A 17,569-nucleotide genomic window follows, 5' to 3' on the forward strand; every position below is an offset into this window, starting at 1 on the left:
ATTTGAGGAAGAGCAATTTCACAGCACATCAGCTGGTGTTTCAACAGAGTACATCGAGAGAAAAAAAAAAATCAATGGTGGAGTTGAGAAATCTACTTTGAAAACTAGAAAAGATTTAGAGGTTACCACTACAATGACAATTCTTGTGCAATGATGATATTGATGATAAATATAATAGCATAGTAAACAGCAGCGAATAACTACTCAGAAGAGATAGCTTCTTTAATAATTGGCACTGACTAAAAGTTCTATCACACTTATTACTATTTAAGATCAGGAGGTTTTGGGCCTTGGAGTGAAACCTGGGATTCAATAAATTCTACGGGTAGGAGGCAATAAGTCATTTTTCAGGGGTAAGTACCGAGGAGGCTGCCCCAGGGACTGGTATTGAGCACTCTACTGTTTTAATGTTCATTAACAGTTTGAATTCAGAACCTTATTTCAATTTGGTTGAATTTGCAGATGATACTTAATGGTGGCACAGGTGTGAAAAGGGTGTAAAGGTGACAGATGGAGAACTTCAAAATGATTTAGAATGAGCATAATAGTAATATCAATGGAAGATAAAATTTAATGCCAGCGAAAGTAATGCAAATAAAGATAAAAGTGATATAAAAACACCATGAATGAGGTGGAAATTGTTAAAGATTAAGTTGAAAGGAATAGAGGGGTTTTGGGAAACTCAACACTCAGCCGACATGATCATAGCAGGGCGGGAAGCAGTGAAACAAACGGAATACAGAACTATTTGGGAAACAGGACAAAAGATATTCTTGCTCCAACTGTGAAATGCACAGGTCACATCTTACCTTGAATGAATGAATGAGGAAGAGTAGGCCACTCGGCCCCTGAGCCTGCTCCGCCATTCAGTAAGATCATGGCCGATTTGATTGTTACCTTAAATCCACATTCCTGCCTACCCCCGATAACCTTTCACCCCCTTGTATATCAAGAATCTATCTACCTCTGCCTTAAAAATATTCAAAGACTGCCTCTGCCACCTATTGAGAGACAGAATTCCAAAGACACTCAACCCACAGAGAGAAAATGCTCCCCATCTCTATCTTAAATGGGTGACCCCTTATTTTTAAACAGCAACTGCTCGTTCTAGATTCTCCAACAAGAAGAAACATCCTTTCTACATCCATCCTGCCAAGTCGCCTCAGGATCTTATGTTTCAATCAAGTCACCTTTTACTCTTCTAAATCTATTAGATACAAGTCTAGCCTGTCCGGCCTCTCTTCACAAGACAACCCAACCAATCCAGCTATTAGTTTAGTAAACCTTTTCTGAACTGCTTCCAACACATTTACATCCTTTCATAAAAAAGGAGACCAATGCTGTACAGAGTACTCCAGATATGGTCTCACCAATGCCCCGTATAATTGAAGCATAACCTTTCCACTCTTGTATTCAATTCCCCTCATAATAAACAATAACAGTTAATTATTTGCTGTATATGCCAACAAACATTTGTGATTCATGCACTAGGACACTCTCCATCTCAGAGATGTGCAATCTTGTATAACGTAGATATTCTTTATTCTTCCTGCCAAATTGGACAATTTCACATTGGCCAGATACTTGCCCACTCACCTAATCTTAGTTATGTAATTTTGTAATCTATGTCCTCTTCATAACTTTCTTTCCTAATTATTTTTATGTCAATCAGCACATTTAGTAACCATACCTTCGGTCCAAGTCATTTATATAAATTGTAAAAGGTTGAGGCCCCAGCACTGATCCCTGTGGCTGTGTCGAAACATTAGCTCTATTCTCTCTCCACAGATGCTGTCAGACCTGCTGAGATTTTCCTGCACTTTCTGCTTTTGTTTCTGATCCCTACGGCACTAGTTGCATCTTTGCATAGTTGTCAACCAGAAAATAAGCTATTTATGCCTAACCTCTGCTTCCTGCCAGCTAACTAATCTTCTATCCAGGCCAATATGTTATCCCCTACACCGTGAGCTTTTGTTTCCCATTATAAGAGTGGTTCCTTATCAAATGCCTTCTGAAAATCTACATACAGTGCATCCACTGGTCCTCTCTTATCCATGGCATATGACTTCTTCAAAGAACTCCAATAAATTGATTGAACATGATTTCCCTTTCACAAAACCATATTGACTCTGCCTGATTCCCTTGAATTTTCTGAAGTGCCCTACTATAATGTCTTTAATAATAATAGCTAATATTTTCCTTATGACAGATGTTAAGCCAACTGGCCTGTAGTTTCCTGCTTTCTGCCCCCCTCCTTTTTTGAATCAAAAAGAGTTACATTTGTTATTTTCCAATCTCATGGAAACTTCCCCGAATCTCGTGAATTTTGAAAAATTAAAACCAACGCATCAACTATCTCACTGGCCATTTCTTTTCAGGCCCGTGGATGAATTCCATCAGGACCCAGGGCTTAACCACTTATTGGAACTGCAGGTTGACAAGAACAACTTCCCTGGTGACTGTCATTTTCTGGAATTCCTCCCTCTGTAATTCTTGACTTACAGCTACTTCTGGCATGTTACTGGAAACCTCTATAGTGAAGACCGGCACAAAATACCAGTTCAATTCATCTGCCATCTCCTTAGTTTCCATTTTTAATTCCCCAGATTTGCTTTCGATAGAACTCATTTCATTAGCACTTTAAAAAAATATATATAGCAACTCTTACCATCTATATATTCCTAGCTATCTTTCTTTCGTACTCTAACTTTCCCCTCCTCATTAATCTTTTAGTCATGCTTTACTGTTTTTTATATTCTGTCCAATCTTCTCACCCGCCACCCATCTTTGTGTTGTTATATTTTTTAAATTATACTGTCGGTAATTTCTTTTTGGTTAAACACAGATGGTGGGTCCTCCCCATGGGATTTTTCTTATTGGAATAAAGCTTTCCAGCTGTGTACTGTGAAATATCCCCTTAACTTTCTGCCACTGTATCTCTATTGACCTATCCCTGAACCTAAATTGTCATCTCACTTTCACTCACTCCACTTTCATGCCCTAATAATTGCCTTCATGCAAATTTAAAATATTAGTCTTATACCCACTCATCTCTTCCTCAAATTGCATGTAAAATTCAATCTTATGATCACAGACCAAATCCTGTTCACCAAGACAGTAGGGAAATAGACCTTCAGGTTCTGAAGTGGTTCAGAAAACAGCCAAGAGACTGGTGTTAATCAGAGTCTAGAGTTATAAAATTAGAGAAACATGGGCTACTTAAAGGAAGGTAGAGCCATATAACATAAGCAATCTGAATTCAGAACACTATCTCAAACTGCCACATGAAAAGTGAGAAAAGGGGCATTGGTTCAAAGTAGCAAAATACAAATTTAGGAGCGATGTCTGGGAGACCTTCTGCATATTAAACGCTCAAAACATGCAATGAGTTTTCAGGTAGAGAAGCAGAAGTAAAATTCTTGAAATAATTTGCAAACAGTTGGATGCCATTTTGGAGGTAATCAAGGTCTTCCTGAGTAATAAGCCAAAATAGATTCTGGCCATCATTTTCAATTATGGGTGGAATTTTCTCCCTCTCTGCGGCATGTTTCATGGCGGCAAGTGGCAGGATCTTATGGTCCCGCCGTTGCCAATGAGGTTTCCCACTGAACGCACTCCTTGATGCCGGGAAACCCCTGGCGGGGAACACCATTGGCAGGACACAAAATCCTGCCAGTGTGAAAGGCAGTAAGATTTCAGCAAGAAATTAAAACCCATGACTGTCACGATCTGAATAGTCCTCCCATATCTATGAAGACATTTTTGGACAGAAAATGCTGGAAAATCTCAGAATTCTAACAGCAGCTGTGGAGAGAGAATAGACCCAATGTTGTGAGTCTGGATGACTCTTCGTCAGAGCACCCAGACTCGAAATGTTGGCTCTATTCTCTCTCCACTGATGTCATCAGACCTGCTGAGATTTTCCAGCATTTGCGATTTTTGTTTCGGATTCCAGCGTGTGCAGTATTTTGCCTTTACGACTTTTTTGGATCCAATCTTGCATTTTTGCACAAGTAATATTGGTCTGTTATGCAATTCCTGTAAATCTTATGGCCCTCCAACTTGATCTCCTCCCTCCAACCATAAATCCATTCCAACCATTCTACCCTTACTCTATGTTATCAACACAACTAGGCCAGTGCTGCTTTTCACGTGGCATTCTACATGCCCTCATTCCTCTTTACAAACAGCATGGAATGCATGCTGGATGTTGTTACTTCTTGAATTATTTAAACATATTTTGGGTCTCAAAACTGAAACTTCTCTCTCTCAATTTTACCTTCTTAGGATCATCAAAACATTCAAACTCCAAACTCAGCATCACAACTTCCTTAAGTAGCATATTTTCAATTTTGGAATTTGGTGCTACACCTTGGCATTTCATTCTTTTAAAAATCAGAATCTTCACTCCTTAATGCATACCCCCCAGAAAGGTTAATTCTACATTAAAACACAATTGTGCAAAGGGACAATGTGTCAAAGAATGACACTATGAATACCACAAGCATGACAAGTCATGTGTGAAAACTCACTGCTGATGTTCAGTACAGATTTCTTTGGACTGAGCATTAATTCATATTCTGTAGAACTATGTCTCAGATTAAAAACCCTGATATTGTATTTGCTTGTCAACCCCATTTTGAACACCACTATCTGTCCATTACTCATCTAAATGGATGAGTTAACATTTCATTATTTTCCAATGCACAATGTGGCACATGCACAGCTCAGTGGATTGCTCATGACACTTTTTAAAGAGATGGCGAGGTTAATTTTAAAAAATGATTAAAAAGCTCAGATGGCAAAGTGTTACTGCCTTCACTAATTTACTGCTATAGGCCACTGTGCGACTGAAAGCAGAGTTTTCAGCTGCCTCGTAGAGGGCACTAACCTGCTGTCCATCCTCAAGCAGCTCACTGACGAGAGTTCAATTTAGGACGGTACTGTCAGCAGCAAAGACTTCAGGTAAGTGATTAAAAGGGGCAGGGAAAGCATTGGGGAGCGTGGTAGTGGTGTGGCACAATTGTGATTGGGGGGAGGGGGGGGCAAACATGGTGGCACAGTGGTTAGCACTGCTGCCTCACAGCATCAGGGACCCGGGTTCGATTCCCTGCTTAGATCACTGTCTGTGCGGAGTTTGCACATTCTCCCCGTCTGCGTGGTTTCGTCTGGGTGCTCCGGTTTCCTCCCACAGTCCGAAAGACTGGTAGATGCACTGACCATGCTAAATTCTCCCTCAGTGTACCCGAACAGGCATAGGAGTGTGGCGACTAGTGGATTTTCACAGTAACTTCATTGCAGTGTTAATGTAAGCTTACTTGTGATATTAATAAATTAAAACAAAAGTCAGGAGATGGGGCGGTTTGTTGACAAAAGGAATGAAATGCAATTACACTTCAAAAACTTACTTTGTGATGGTGACAGTTTAAGGTCCATGCGTTAGATTCCAAACAGTCTTGCTTTTCCTGATTGTAATGGGGAAACCCAGTTTTGCACAGGTGCTCAGACATGTATCATGCCCCTATTTGCACATACAAAGGCTCTAATGAAGGCTTGCACTCTGGACACATTCTGCCTACACGAATATGCTGAATGATGCACTTCCAGCCTATAAGGTGTGTAATTTCTGCTCTCGATATTTTGAAGATTTCAGCACCGATTTGGCACCTGGGAAATAGGCACAGCCTTAGCGAATTTCTGGGCCAAATACACACACGGAAACAATGATCCTTAGTTAAAAAGGCAACCGTATACTAATACACAAGCCAATCATGCAATAATGCTTTCATAGTAACAGGCCTCAATTCAGTTGGTTTACCACTGACATTTTTTTCTCTCTCAAGGTAATCTTCCTCCTCTTAGTGAAACACCCTGCAGCAGAGCAAAAGAGAAAACAAAGTCCCCAGAGGATCTCTTCAAACTATGAAGATTTTTCAGCAACTAATTTTACAAGGTCATTCATTCTGGTCTGTTTGAGTTCATTCAAGCAATACTTCTGATGTTATCACTAGGCACTACTTAAAAACTACTTTTTTTAATAGTTGAACAGAAAGGAAATTATAGATCCTTGGGACAGGATGCATTTTATAAGTGTTTAGACTTTTTGCGTCTGTGAGAAATTGCAGCTTGAAGACTCTGCATTACAACAAAGAGACTGGAGAATTATGAAATTAAAAGTAAACAGAAAATTCTGGAAATATTCAGCTGGATAGGCAGCAGTTGTGGAAAGAAAAACAGAGGGCGTGACGTTACCAGCCATTCCCACCCCACTGCTGCAGTGAGGACGGATAATTTGGCACTCAGCCAAGTCTCCATTCACTGCAGTGGGACCAGAAAATCCCACTGGCGTGAATGGCTGTAAGATTCTGGCCAGAGTTAACCTCTCAAGCAAATTACCTCCTGTTCTGCCCCCAGTATTGTCAGCATTTTGTTTCTGCTTCAGATTTTTTTTTCTGTACGGGTGTATTATAAAACTATACAATAATGGATGCATGAATGACCCTCATGTCCTGTCACCAGAATTGCTGAGGACTTAATAGAATGGAAAGGAATTTAAATTTTAAAAGGCTGTATCCTTCAAGCAATCTAGGTCAATTGACTGCTTTGGAAAACTGCTGTTTAGTGAGCAATCTTTTATTCAAAATTCATAGGCAGATAGGACTTGGAACTAAATTCCCCCACCTTGGCCAAAGCAAGGACTCTATGGCAACCTAAACAGTGTAAATAAACATCAGCCCACGTTAAGCTGACCCAAGAACTTGGTACAGAGTCAATGGTGCATCCAAGGCACGATCATGTTTTGCATTCAAGATCCGCCCACAAAATTTCCAACCCTCGATTTCCAAAAACTCAACTTCATATTTTTAGGTTTGTATCATGTAACGGCACCCTTGCAGAATTTTGAGTGTTTATGATTTGGGGAACTGGGAGAGCCAGAGGGCAGCATTGTCAGAAAGGAAATAGAGGACAATGAATGGAGTATCTAAAAGAACACAACTGTGCAGAATGCTGGGTGATCCTGACTAATGAGACAACAAAAATTACTTTTTAAAAAATTAATAGATGTGCAGGACCAACAATGCTGCTTACTTTAAGAAACCAAGGGATAAAGACTGGCTAATCCAAGGCAGTCTCTTCAGAACTACATAGGCTATAATTTCAGAACAATTTACATGTTTACACTTACAGTAGAGGGGAAACGAGAATAAAATTTCTCTCATATCTCACTCCGGGGTACAAACTGAGCTGCTCCTTCCTGTAAAGTTCCCTCTGTGACCAAATAATATGAAGAGTTGCAAAGAAACTTGCACTTGGGTGAAAACATTCAGACGACCAGAAACCCATCATGCAATCAGCCAAATCCAAATAATGATATTCCAGCATCTATGTGACTATATCCCATTTGTGACAACAGGAAACTAATTATCCCAGTCTCTGGATTTCATGCAATCTTTATTCAGATTTTCTTTGTGATATCTGACCAAATACAAAACAATGTTTTTTTTCCACGACCACGGTTGGTTCTGTCGGCAATACTGCCTCCACACTGACATCAAAACACACATTACTGCACAAAAAAATGGGCTTTATAGAGAATTGCTGGGGAGAGTGCTTGAAAGAATTCTCCGGTTACTAAATGCTGTGATGGCACATGTAAACTGAAAGACTGGGAATATCGAGGAGCACTTCGCACAATGCTCAAGTGTTACCATTTCTAATTCCCATGCATGCTAACTCTCGAGTCTCTCACTTTAGTGAGAAGGTCAATAACTTTGGGCGGTGATGTGAAACCAAATCTAGATCACTCAACTTATTTAACTTATAGCCCTTGCATCACTAAAGAAAGGGCTTCTGTAGCTGAGCAGCGACTGACCAAAGTGGAGTTCTTTTCTCTAGTAAAGTAAACCAGGATTTCTCAGAGGTTAGGTCAGGACAAAATATAAATGGCAGAGACATTAAACAAATATTGTGTCCATCTTCAAAGTAGCAGACAAAGAAATACCAGAAATAGCAGTAAAGCAAGGGTCAAATATGTATGCAATATTAGTTTTTTAAAAAATCAAAGAAATTAAAAGGAGCAATGGTTGACAAAACATAATGTTCTGATTGTCCACATAAAATCCGAGGATGATTCTAAAAGAGGCAGCTGCGGAAATAGCGCTGATCTTCCAAAATTCCCTAGTTTCTGAAATAGTCCAATGGATTGGTAGATAGCAAATGTAACACAGCTATTCAGGATAGGATGGAAAGAGAAAATAGGACTACAAGTTGGTAGCCTGACATCAGTCATCAGAGAAATGCTTTAATCATTATGAAGGAAGCAATAGCAGTACATTTAGAAAATCAAAACACAATTAGGCGGAGTCAACATGGTTTTATGAAAGGAAAATAATGTTTGACAAATCTCTTCTGCATTTGTTTTAGACATATATTTTATAGTTTTAAGAATTGAAATCTAAATGAAGATAAATGGAAATATTGAAAAACGGAAGTGTAATTCAAGCAGACCTGGGCTGATTATAGTTTTTAAAAGTTTCATTGTGTTGTTGGGCCTGTGGTAAGAAGCAGTCACACTGAGGATTATAATGTTATTTTGGATCTTCCTGGAGGAACCAGTTTGTCTCAAGAGATCACAGAAAATGTTTTGAAATTGGAGTAAAAAGTGGGGAAGTTTCAATTATTAATTTAAGTTTTCCAAATCAAAGAAGCTAAAAGCAAATTATAAATACCAGTAAGTCTACCAGTAGTCTAGTTAAAGCTGTCTAAAGTAGTTAAAATAGTCTAAAGGACCATGGTATCAATTGGCAATATAAACTTTCCATGCAGCTCCCAGAATCAAAGGGTTGTTTTGAAGGTAAAAGATGATTAGTATAAATTTCTGTTGGAACAGTTCCACCCAGAAATGCTACATTGCTATGGAATTAAGTTGTACAGGAAAATGTTTTTTTTAATTTCAGGTTTACCTCTGTTTTCTTGCAGTCAGCTTGAAGGGGAGATGGTGAAATGATTGTTGGGGTGGGAGGGGGGGAATAAATTTGCAAATATTAAAATTTACAAATTAACCCCTAGACCAGCTGTAGGTAAATCCAGATGGCCAAGTCCGTATTGCTGTATTTTTAAACAGTCATTTTAGTCAGTCCTGACTCCCGCTTCCTTCTCACTGAGATTCAGTGCTTGCTGTCAATCTTGACTGGTCTGGAGTTGGCGTTGAGGATGTTGAATGGAATAAATTCATGGATGTAAAAGTGGGTGCACTCTGTAATGGGTGCGCAATCCTCTCCACATGATTTTTCTCTAAAACAACCAGTTGGTTATTTATGACAAATGAACATAGCCCAGTCCATCATGCTAACCAGCCTCCCATCCACTGACTTTGTCTATACTTCCTGCTGCCTTGAATAGCAGCCAGCATCATCAAGGACCCCACACACCCCAGACATACTCTCTTCCACCGTCTCCCGTTGGGAAAAAGATACAAAAGTCTAAGGTCACTTAACAACCGACTCAAGAATAGCTTCTTCCCCGCTGCCATCAGACTTTTGAATTGACCCACTTCATAATAAGTTGATCTTTCTCTACACCCTAGCTATAGAACATAGAACATAGAACATAGAAAGCCACAGCACAAACAGGCCCTTCGGCCCACAAGTTGCGCTGATCATATCCCTACCTCTAGGCCCATCAATAGCCCTCAATCCCATTAAATCCCATGTACTCATCCAGAAGTCTCTTAAAAGACCCCAACGAGTTTGCCTCCACCACCACCGACGTCAGCCGATTCCACTCACCCACCACCCTCTGAGTGAAAAACTTACCCCTGACATCTCCTCTATGGCTGTAACACTACATTCTGCACCCCCTCCTTCCCTTCTCTATGTATGGTATGAACAAAGAACAAAGAAAATTACAGCACAGGAACAGGCCCTTCGGCCCTCCAAGCCTGCTGCCCGTGTGAACTAACCCCCCCCCCCCCCCCCACCCTTCCAGGGACCATATTCTTCTATTCCCATCCTATTCATGTATTTGTCAAGACTCCCCTTAAAAGTCACTATCGTATCTGCTTCCACTACCTCCCCCGGCAGCGAGTTCAAGGTGCCCACCATCCTCTGTATAAAAAAAAACTTGTTTTGTCTGTATAGCGTGGAAGGAACAACACTTTTCACTGTCTACTAATACATGTGACAATAATAAATCAAATCAAGGCTGCAAGAAGGCAATGGTGTATTTGCCAGCAGCCAGAACAAGGTGTATGGAGGCCATTAGAATCAGGAGTATTCCTGATCTAGAGTCACTGGGCAGAAATTGCAACTGGGGCCCATGCTTGGAATGGAAAGTCCAACCATATGTGGAAGTAAAATTGTCAAAGTCGGCAAGTAAAACTGCTGGAAGAGATCAGTAGCATTGAATTCTCAAGAGAGCATGTGCTTTGGAAATCTGAGTGCCAGGCTGGGAAACTAAGGAAATTCCTAAGACTTGTCACACACCTTGGTTTGGACTCAGGAAGGGTGAACAAACCCTCCAGGTCTTGTAATGTATAACAGAATTCTTGGGTGGAACAAAATAGAACAAGGAATCCTGTTGAGATTTTCAGGCTTGGATAATAAGGGTTTGTAAAATAAAGTGTTAAGTTAGTAGTATTTAGTTTGTTTAATTCTTGTATAGTAAAGGCTTATTCTGTAAAGCATGAAATCTTGTGGCATTATTCTTTCAGTTAACAACTGGGAGTTCAAATTTATTTTTAAAAGAAAATACTATCTGGTGGGGGGGGGTGGTTGTATCAAATTCTTAGTATGAGGCCCTTCATTTTAGTTTTACGATAATAAGTAGACTAGGTTAAGGTATTTATAAAGTGCCTTACATATAGTGAGAATTCACAGCGTGTCTAGGAGTGTGTGTTTGAGACACAATATATGCAAAAGTATTATAAACTGTATAGCCACAATTTAACCAAGTATAATGAAATTAAACTGTATTCTTAATGTGTTTGTGAACTTTGGCCAAACAATGATCCAGCTGCTCAGCATGATGGGAAACATTGTGGTAGACAGATCAAATTCTTTTAATACAATGGAGTATAGAAAGACAGTTTTGCTTATCTGCTTGGGATACACAAAAGTAAGTTTAGTCAGAGGCCTGGAATGTACAGGAGTGAATTTGCCCCTGGGTAGTGAGGTTGGTGCAGTCTCTCAAGCTGAAAAAAAGAGGCCATCCGGGTGAAATAATGACTCCTTTCACCTATTAAAAATTGCAGATTTTAGCTGTGGCCTTGGATATACTGGATGTAAGTGGGTTACGTTTCCTAGGTAACAGGGTAGGAACTTCGATGCAATGATCTCCTAACCCTGTTGGAACGTTACTGACTAAGGTAATACTGTGTAATATTGTAATTGGACCCTCCAGTTTAGGTGACAGACTGAGCGGGATATTGAAGTGTTCAGAAGAGTATATCAATCTCACATTTTTATTATGTCAGAGAGAATAGCCAACCCTTGACTGTTCTTTCTCCTGATGCATGCATTAATAAATAGATTCCTTTTCATTCTTTAACTATATGTTGACTTTTGTAGTCTATGTATTGGTTGAGTGAGATCAGCTGAGTACAAGACAGCTGGTGGGATACCTCAAAATTATTCCCACAGACTCCCTCAACCAGATTTAAACAAAATGGTTCATTTTCAGGCTTGCAGCTGCTTGTGAGATGTTGCAAGGATCAGTGCTAGAGTCTCAGTTTGAGTGACTGTGTAAGAAGGTAGCAAACAGAGTGTAATGTGAGAAAATATGAGGTTATTATTTTGAGTTAAGTTTTTTTTTAAAATGACGATAAACTATTAAATGTTGCTGTTCAAAGAATTTGAGTGTCCTTTGTACAAGGAGCACAAAGTTAAAATGCAGGTATAGCAAGCAATTAATTATAAGAATTATATATTAGGCCTTATTGCAAGACTTTGCAGCACAAGGTTAAGGAAATCTTCCTGCAATTTTTGTATTTTTGCGACTTCCCAGCTAAAATACTGTGTTTTGGCTTTTGCACTCAAGGAAGCTTAAAAGTTTAAGGAAGGCCTAAAGGCATGCAAAGGTTCACTAGATTGATTCCTAGGGTGAGTCCATGAGGAGTGATTTGAGTAGCATGGGCATAAATTCTCTGAAGTTTAGAAAAATGAGGTGATTGCATTGAAACATATAAAGTTTTTCCAGAAGGATTGACAGGAAAGTTGCGAAAAGGCTTTTTCCCAACTGGAGAATCTCTAACTTGAGTACATAGTCTCAGGATATGGGGACAGCCATTTTGAACTAAGATGAGGAAGAATTTCTTCACTCAAGAGAGTTGGGAATCTTTGGAATTCTCTACCCTCGACTGCTATATATGCGAGGTCAAGACTGATAAAGATTATTGGGATGGGAAAGTGGGATTGTGATTGAAGGATCAGCCATGACTTTACTGAATGGCAGAGCAGGTTCAGGAGGTCATAATTCTACTCCTATTTCTTATGTTCTTAACCAGCCACCATAAATTTAAGTTCCATTATGAAGATAGGAGGACTGTTTTCCTCAAGCAAAAAGAAAGGCTGAGAGGAGATTTGATCGTGGTATTCAGAATCACAAAGATCTGAATAGAGTAGATAGCGAGAAACCCACCAACACTTGTAAAAGGATCGAGAACAAGGTTTAAAGTAATTGGCAAAAGAATCAAAAATGTGATACATAGTGAGTGGTCAGGGTTTGGAATGCACTGCCTGAGTATGGTGGAGGCAGGTTCAATTGAAACACTCAAAAGGGAATCAGATTATTTTCTTAAAAGGAACAATATGAAGGGTAGTGGGAGAGTTGCCCATTTGGAGAGTCGGTGCAGCCATGATGGGCCAAATGATCTCCTTTCATACCATAATCAATTCTGTGATTCTGAAGTTGCCAGTATATCTAATACGGAACTCAGAAGCAACTTCTTTACTCGGAAAAGTTATGAAAACATTGAACCAATTACCACATGGAGTGGTCAATGTCATTAGCATAGATGTACTTAAGAGGAAGCTAGTAACTGCATGTGGGAGAAAGGAATGGAATAGGTTGCTAGTATGAGATGAAGTAAATACAGTGGGAGAAGGTTCCCACGGTGCATTGACAATGGCCAAAAGACCAGTTTCTGTGCTGCAACCTCTTTGTAATTCAATATTTGTATTTTAATGGCTTCCAGAGATGACAAGACAGTGAACTAAACGTCAGTACACTGTTTTTTGCATTTGCTGAAAATTTAAGAACCGTTAACCCTGATTTGCAAAGTAACAAATGCATTTATATTGTACCTTTAATGAAGTAAATAGTCCCAAGGCACTTTAATCAAACACAATTTGACATCAAACCGCATGAGGAGATATCAAAAGCAAAAATAAAAACCCTTCTCCTTTTCCCAAGTTTTAAACAGCATCTTAAAAAGAGGAAAGTTGGTTTTTTTTCTGGAGGGGAGGGGTGATTTTCAGAGCCTAAGACCTCAGTAACTGAAGGTCCCAACTGCCAAATGGCAGAATGATTAAAATTGGGGATGGGCACGAGACCAGAACTGGAGAAGGGCAGATATTTCAAAGAACTATGTGGGAGTTTGCAGAGGTGGGGAGGCCGCAGAGGTGTGGAGTGGGATGGCCGTGGAGGTAGGAAGTGGGGAGGCCGCAGAGGTAGGGAGTGGGGAGGCCATGGATGGGGATTTGAAAGTAAAGGTGAGAATTCTTTTAAAAATTCAAAGCACTGTTCATCTTGGAGCCGGGAGTCTAACAACACCAGGTTAAAGTCCAACAGGTTTATTACCTGTTGGACTTTAACCTGGTGTTGTTAGACTTCTTACTGTGTTTACCCCAGTCCAATGCCGGCATCTCCACATCATCTTGGAGCCAACAGGGGTGACGCTTGAATAGAACCTGGTGCAAAATGGATGGAAGAGCTTTGGACGAGCTGGAGTTTATGGAGGTGGATGATCGGAGGCCAACCAGGAGCAGTCAAGGAAAAAGTTTCAAATAGCAGGTAAACTGCTGCCACAACTGAGTTGTGTAATATTCGACAGTGGAAATAAACGGTCTTCGTGATGGTGCAGACGCATGTTCAGAAGCTTACTCAAGGTCAAATGCAACATCATGGTTGCGGAGAGTCTGTTACAGCTTTGACCAGTTACCAGCGACCGGGATGGAGTCACTGGTTGAAGGAACAGAGTTTGTGGCAGAAGCTGAAGATAATGGTTTAGTCTTCCAAATAAAAAACAATCACTCTTTACATTTTCTAGCCCTGGAGAAAAGGAGAATAGTCAAATTCTGACCAGTGAAGCACCACCATACCCTAGCTATCCAAAATTCACAGGAAATTAAAGTTATTGAAGGCCTGGTTCAATGCCTTTCAATGACTAAATTAGTCCAAGTTATTTACTTACATGAAACAGATGAAAAACCATTAAAAATGCAAGGCACTTTTATAGGTTTGTTTGAAATGATCTGCATTCATCACAATATATTGCAACAGTTGGGTGTAGGTAATCTCACACATTAGTGTTCCCTTGCACTTTTACTTTAAGTGGGACACTTCGCAACTTCGTTAATAAATTGAATTCATTTGTTTGAAAGTTAATATGGGGCAGCACGGTGGTTAGCACTGCTGCCTCAAAGCGCCAGGGACCTAGGTTCGATTCCCGCCTTGAGTGACTGTGTGTGTGGCGTTTGCACGTTCTCCCCGTGTCTGCGTGGGTTTCTTCCGGGTGCTCCGGTTTCCTCCCACAGTCCAAGATGTGCTGGTTAGGTGGATTGGCCATGCTAAATTGTCCCTTAGTGTCAAGGTGACTAACCAGGGTAAATGTATGGGGTTATAGGGATAATGTCTGGGTAGGATTGTGGTCAGTGCAGACTCGATGGGCCAAATGGCCTTCTTCTGCACTGTAGGATTCTATGACTGTCACAATAACACATTTATGCTGACATCAGGAAATACATCTACGAGTTCAGTTGCCAAATAAGAAAGAAGTTAATGTAGCAAAAGAGAAACAAATTGTTCACAACAACTGAAATCAGAAAGTTGAGGGCTTTGAAATAAACAAAATACAAAAAGACAACAGAAATAAAACAGCTGCCTAGCATATAAATACACAATGAACTGGCAAGATTAAACTGCTGGCTGTTGATTAGGTGACACACCCAAGCACCAATTTCATGCAAGCTGCTGTCCCTCCAGTTTGTTTATCTAACTTACAACTTTTCAAAGTGCTTGTCTGAAGTTGTAGCTGTATTATGGTGATAGCCAGGGAAGTCTTTCACGAGATGCTGATAACATTAAACTGCAGTTCTAAGAAAATTACAGGAGCCTCAAATAAACATTTTCCACAACATTAATTTCAAGATAGAGACTCCTACACGATTTAACTGATTTTAAATTTCATAGTAGCTTTTTTTTTTAAAACGTTGCTACATTTCAATGTAAATCTTTGAAGAAATTATTTTTAATACCAATGAAATTGATTGGATTTTACCAAGATAGATACTCTAAAACCAGAAATTATATCAAAAATTAAGATTGCCCTTTTTTAACATTTACTTTTGAGTGCATCTCCTCGCAGAAGAGAGTCTGAAAAACCAATGTGCACTTTCGCCCTGCGGTGCAAGGCATCCCAGTTTGAATCTCAAAAGTATAAATCAACCCTGCAATGCAACATGCATGAGCATCATCTAAAACAAACCAAACGAAAAGCTTGGGGGATCTTATTAAATTACCACTGCAAGATGTCAAACTTCAACAGACCCCAAAGTATAGGTTAGATGAATATTCATCTCAAGTTTCAACTAAAGTCCTAAAACTATTCTAATTCTTGTAGCAATCAAACGTGTATATGGAAACTTGGTAGTGTCGTATTCAGATATTCACTTAAGGTAATTAAGCTTTACAGATGAAAGATGTAAATTTAGTGAGGCATTCACCTCTAATTAAATTCTCATTTGGCTTGCTCTATGTTCACTTTGGGGGCCAAATGTTAAGTTTTAAGTTTAAACTGAAACGTTTGAACCTCTAAGGCTCCAAAAGCATGAGATGCCCAGCATAACCCCTCCTTCGCCCCCGGCCCCAGTCTCCTTACCGTCAGTGTGGAGTAAAAGGCAGTTTTCTGTAAAAATGTCCTCTTCTGGCCCTCCAGGCCCTGGAGGCTCCTTCACCTGGGACATCTGCCAAAAGCAGCTCTCACTCAGGCGCAGATGCTGGAAACGGAATCAGCAATCCTGAGAGAAGGGGGGTGGGGGGGAAAGAAGGGAAACTCAAAAGTAATCAACTAGCAGATTTTTTTTTAAAAAACAAAAAAAAATCGAAATGTAAAAAGCAGTCCATTCCACTCCATCCCTTAACTTAAGGTGGAAAACTGTTTTTAATAAATGCCTCCATTATATGAATTACGTCAACAGCTGCTCCAAAAATCAGAAAACAAACAATGTACAACAAAAATATCGATTATTTTCCTTCAACAACTAAGAGAAATTAGTGCTTTGTTTATTTACTAACAGTGCAATACCCAGTCTCAGGTTTTGCCTTTGGTTGCCTACCTGAAAACCATCCCAGAGCCAATTGTTTTGTTCTCGAGTTGTGATTTGATGGCCCGAATTAAACAACAAAAAGTTACTCAAGTCTCCAAACGATGCCACTTTCTGCAGTTCACACCGTCCCCCCTGCTCTGCAGTCAGGGCTTGAGTTGAAGATAAGATCTGCTAAAGCTGCTTCTCTTACATTATTCCTCTCCAACTCATTTCTTCACTTTTCTTCACACACAGTCTTTTTTCTCTCTCTCTCTTTCTTTCTCCTCTTCTCCCCAGACCACAATTTTCATCATTTCCGGATGCCAATGCTATTCAGCACTGGAGTGAAGCCACCAAAGAGTGTGTGTGTGTGTGTGTGGGATACCCGCGGGGTCCACACGCCCGCCGCTTTAACACAGCCTTCAGCTACGCACCAATTGAGATCTGTTAACTCTTCGCTCAGTCTGATTCTATTTGCATTTTAATCATTTCTTCCCTTTATAGGCAACATTGCAGCGATATATATATATATATTTATCTGTTTAAGTTGAACATTCAGAGCCCTCTTTCAAAACCCTATGCCCAAAAACAGTGAATATTATTCAGGCTTGGCACTGCAAAGCAGCTGATCCATTTTCGCTTCCAAACGCTGCCTGATATGTATATCTGACCGTTACACAGCAGCTTATGGGTTGACGCCCAGTGGAACTCCAGGCCCACAGAATTAAAAAAAATGTATTTTTATTTATGGTGTTTTCACTCAATGTTCAGCAGGAGAGCAAAAATTACACTGGAATGGCTAGTGACAGAAAAGAACTTTTCCGTTCAATGCTGCACGCCAGAAGCACGCTGCTGCAATGTCGTTTACAAGTTAGAAAACTTACACACAACTTAAGTCAAACGATGCCTTTTAAGTATACGGTTGTCACAGTGACTGACTCAAGATTTAAAAACTCACCACAGGAAAGATTTCCTTTGTCAGAAATGTATCAACCCTATTGTAAAATTGGGGAGTTTGTAATTTTTAGTAACATCCTGTAGGATTC

At 39.9% G+C, this 17,569-nt stretch overlaps 1 protein-coding gene across 3 annotated transcripts in view; it reads right to left on the minus strand.

Annotated features, from left to right (window-relative positions):
• mdfic (MyoD family inhibitor domain containing) overlaps window positions 1-17,183 on the minus strand; it is a 73,712-nt gene extending 56,529 nt beyond the window's left edge. The window contains exons 1-2 of one of the 3 annotated variants that reach the window (XM_078219884.1): window positions 16,554-17,177; window positions 16,097-16,235 (exon numbers count right to left, since the gene is read on the minus strand). In XM_078219884.1, the coding sequence (XP_078076010.1) occupies window positions 16,097-16,181 (85 nt within the window). In that variant the 5' untranslated portion in view covers window positions 16,182-16,235; window positions 16,554-17,177. Of the gene's footprint in view, window positions 1-16,096; window positions 16,236-16,553 lie in introns of all 3 variants that reach the window. The other 2 variants (XM_078219885.1, XM_078219886.1) reach the window with 2 other exon arrangements.
• Between the last annotated feature and the right edge of the window lie 386 nt (window positions 17,184-17,569).

Source organism: Mustelus asterias, chromosome 9, assembly GCF_964213995.1.
Source record: "Mustelus asterias chromosome 9, sMusAst1.hap1.1, whole genome shotgun sequence".
NCBI lineage: Eukaryota > Metazoa > Chordata > Chondrichthyes > Carcharhiniformes > Triakidae > Mustelus > Mustelus asterias.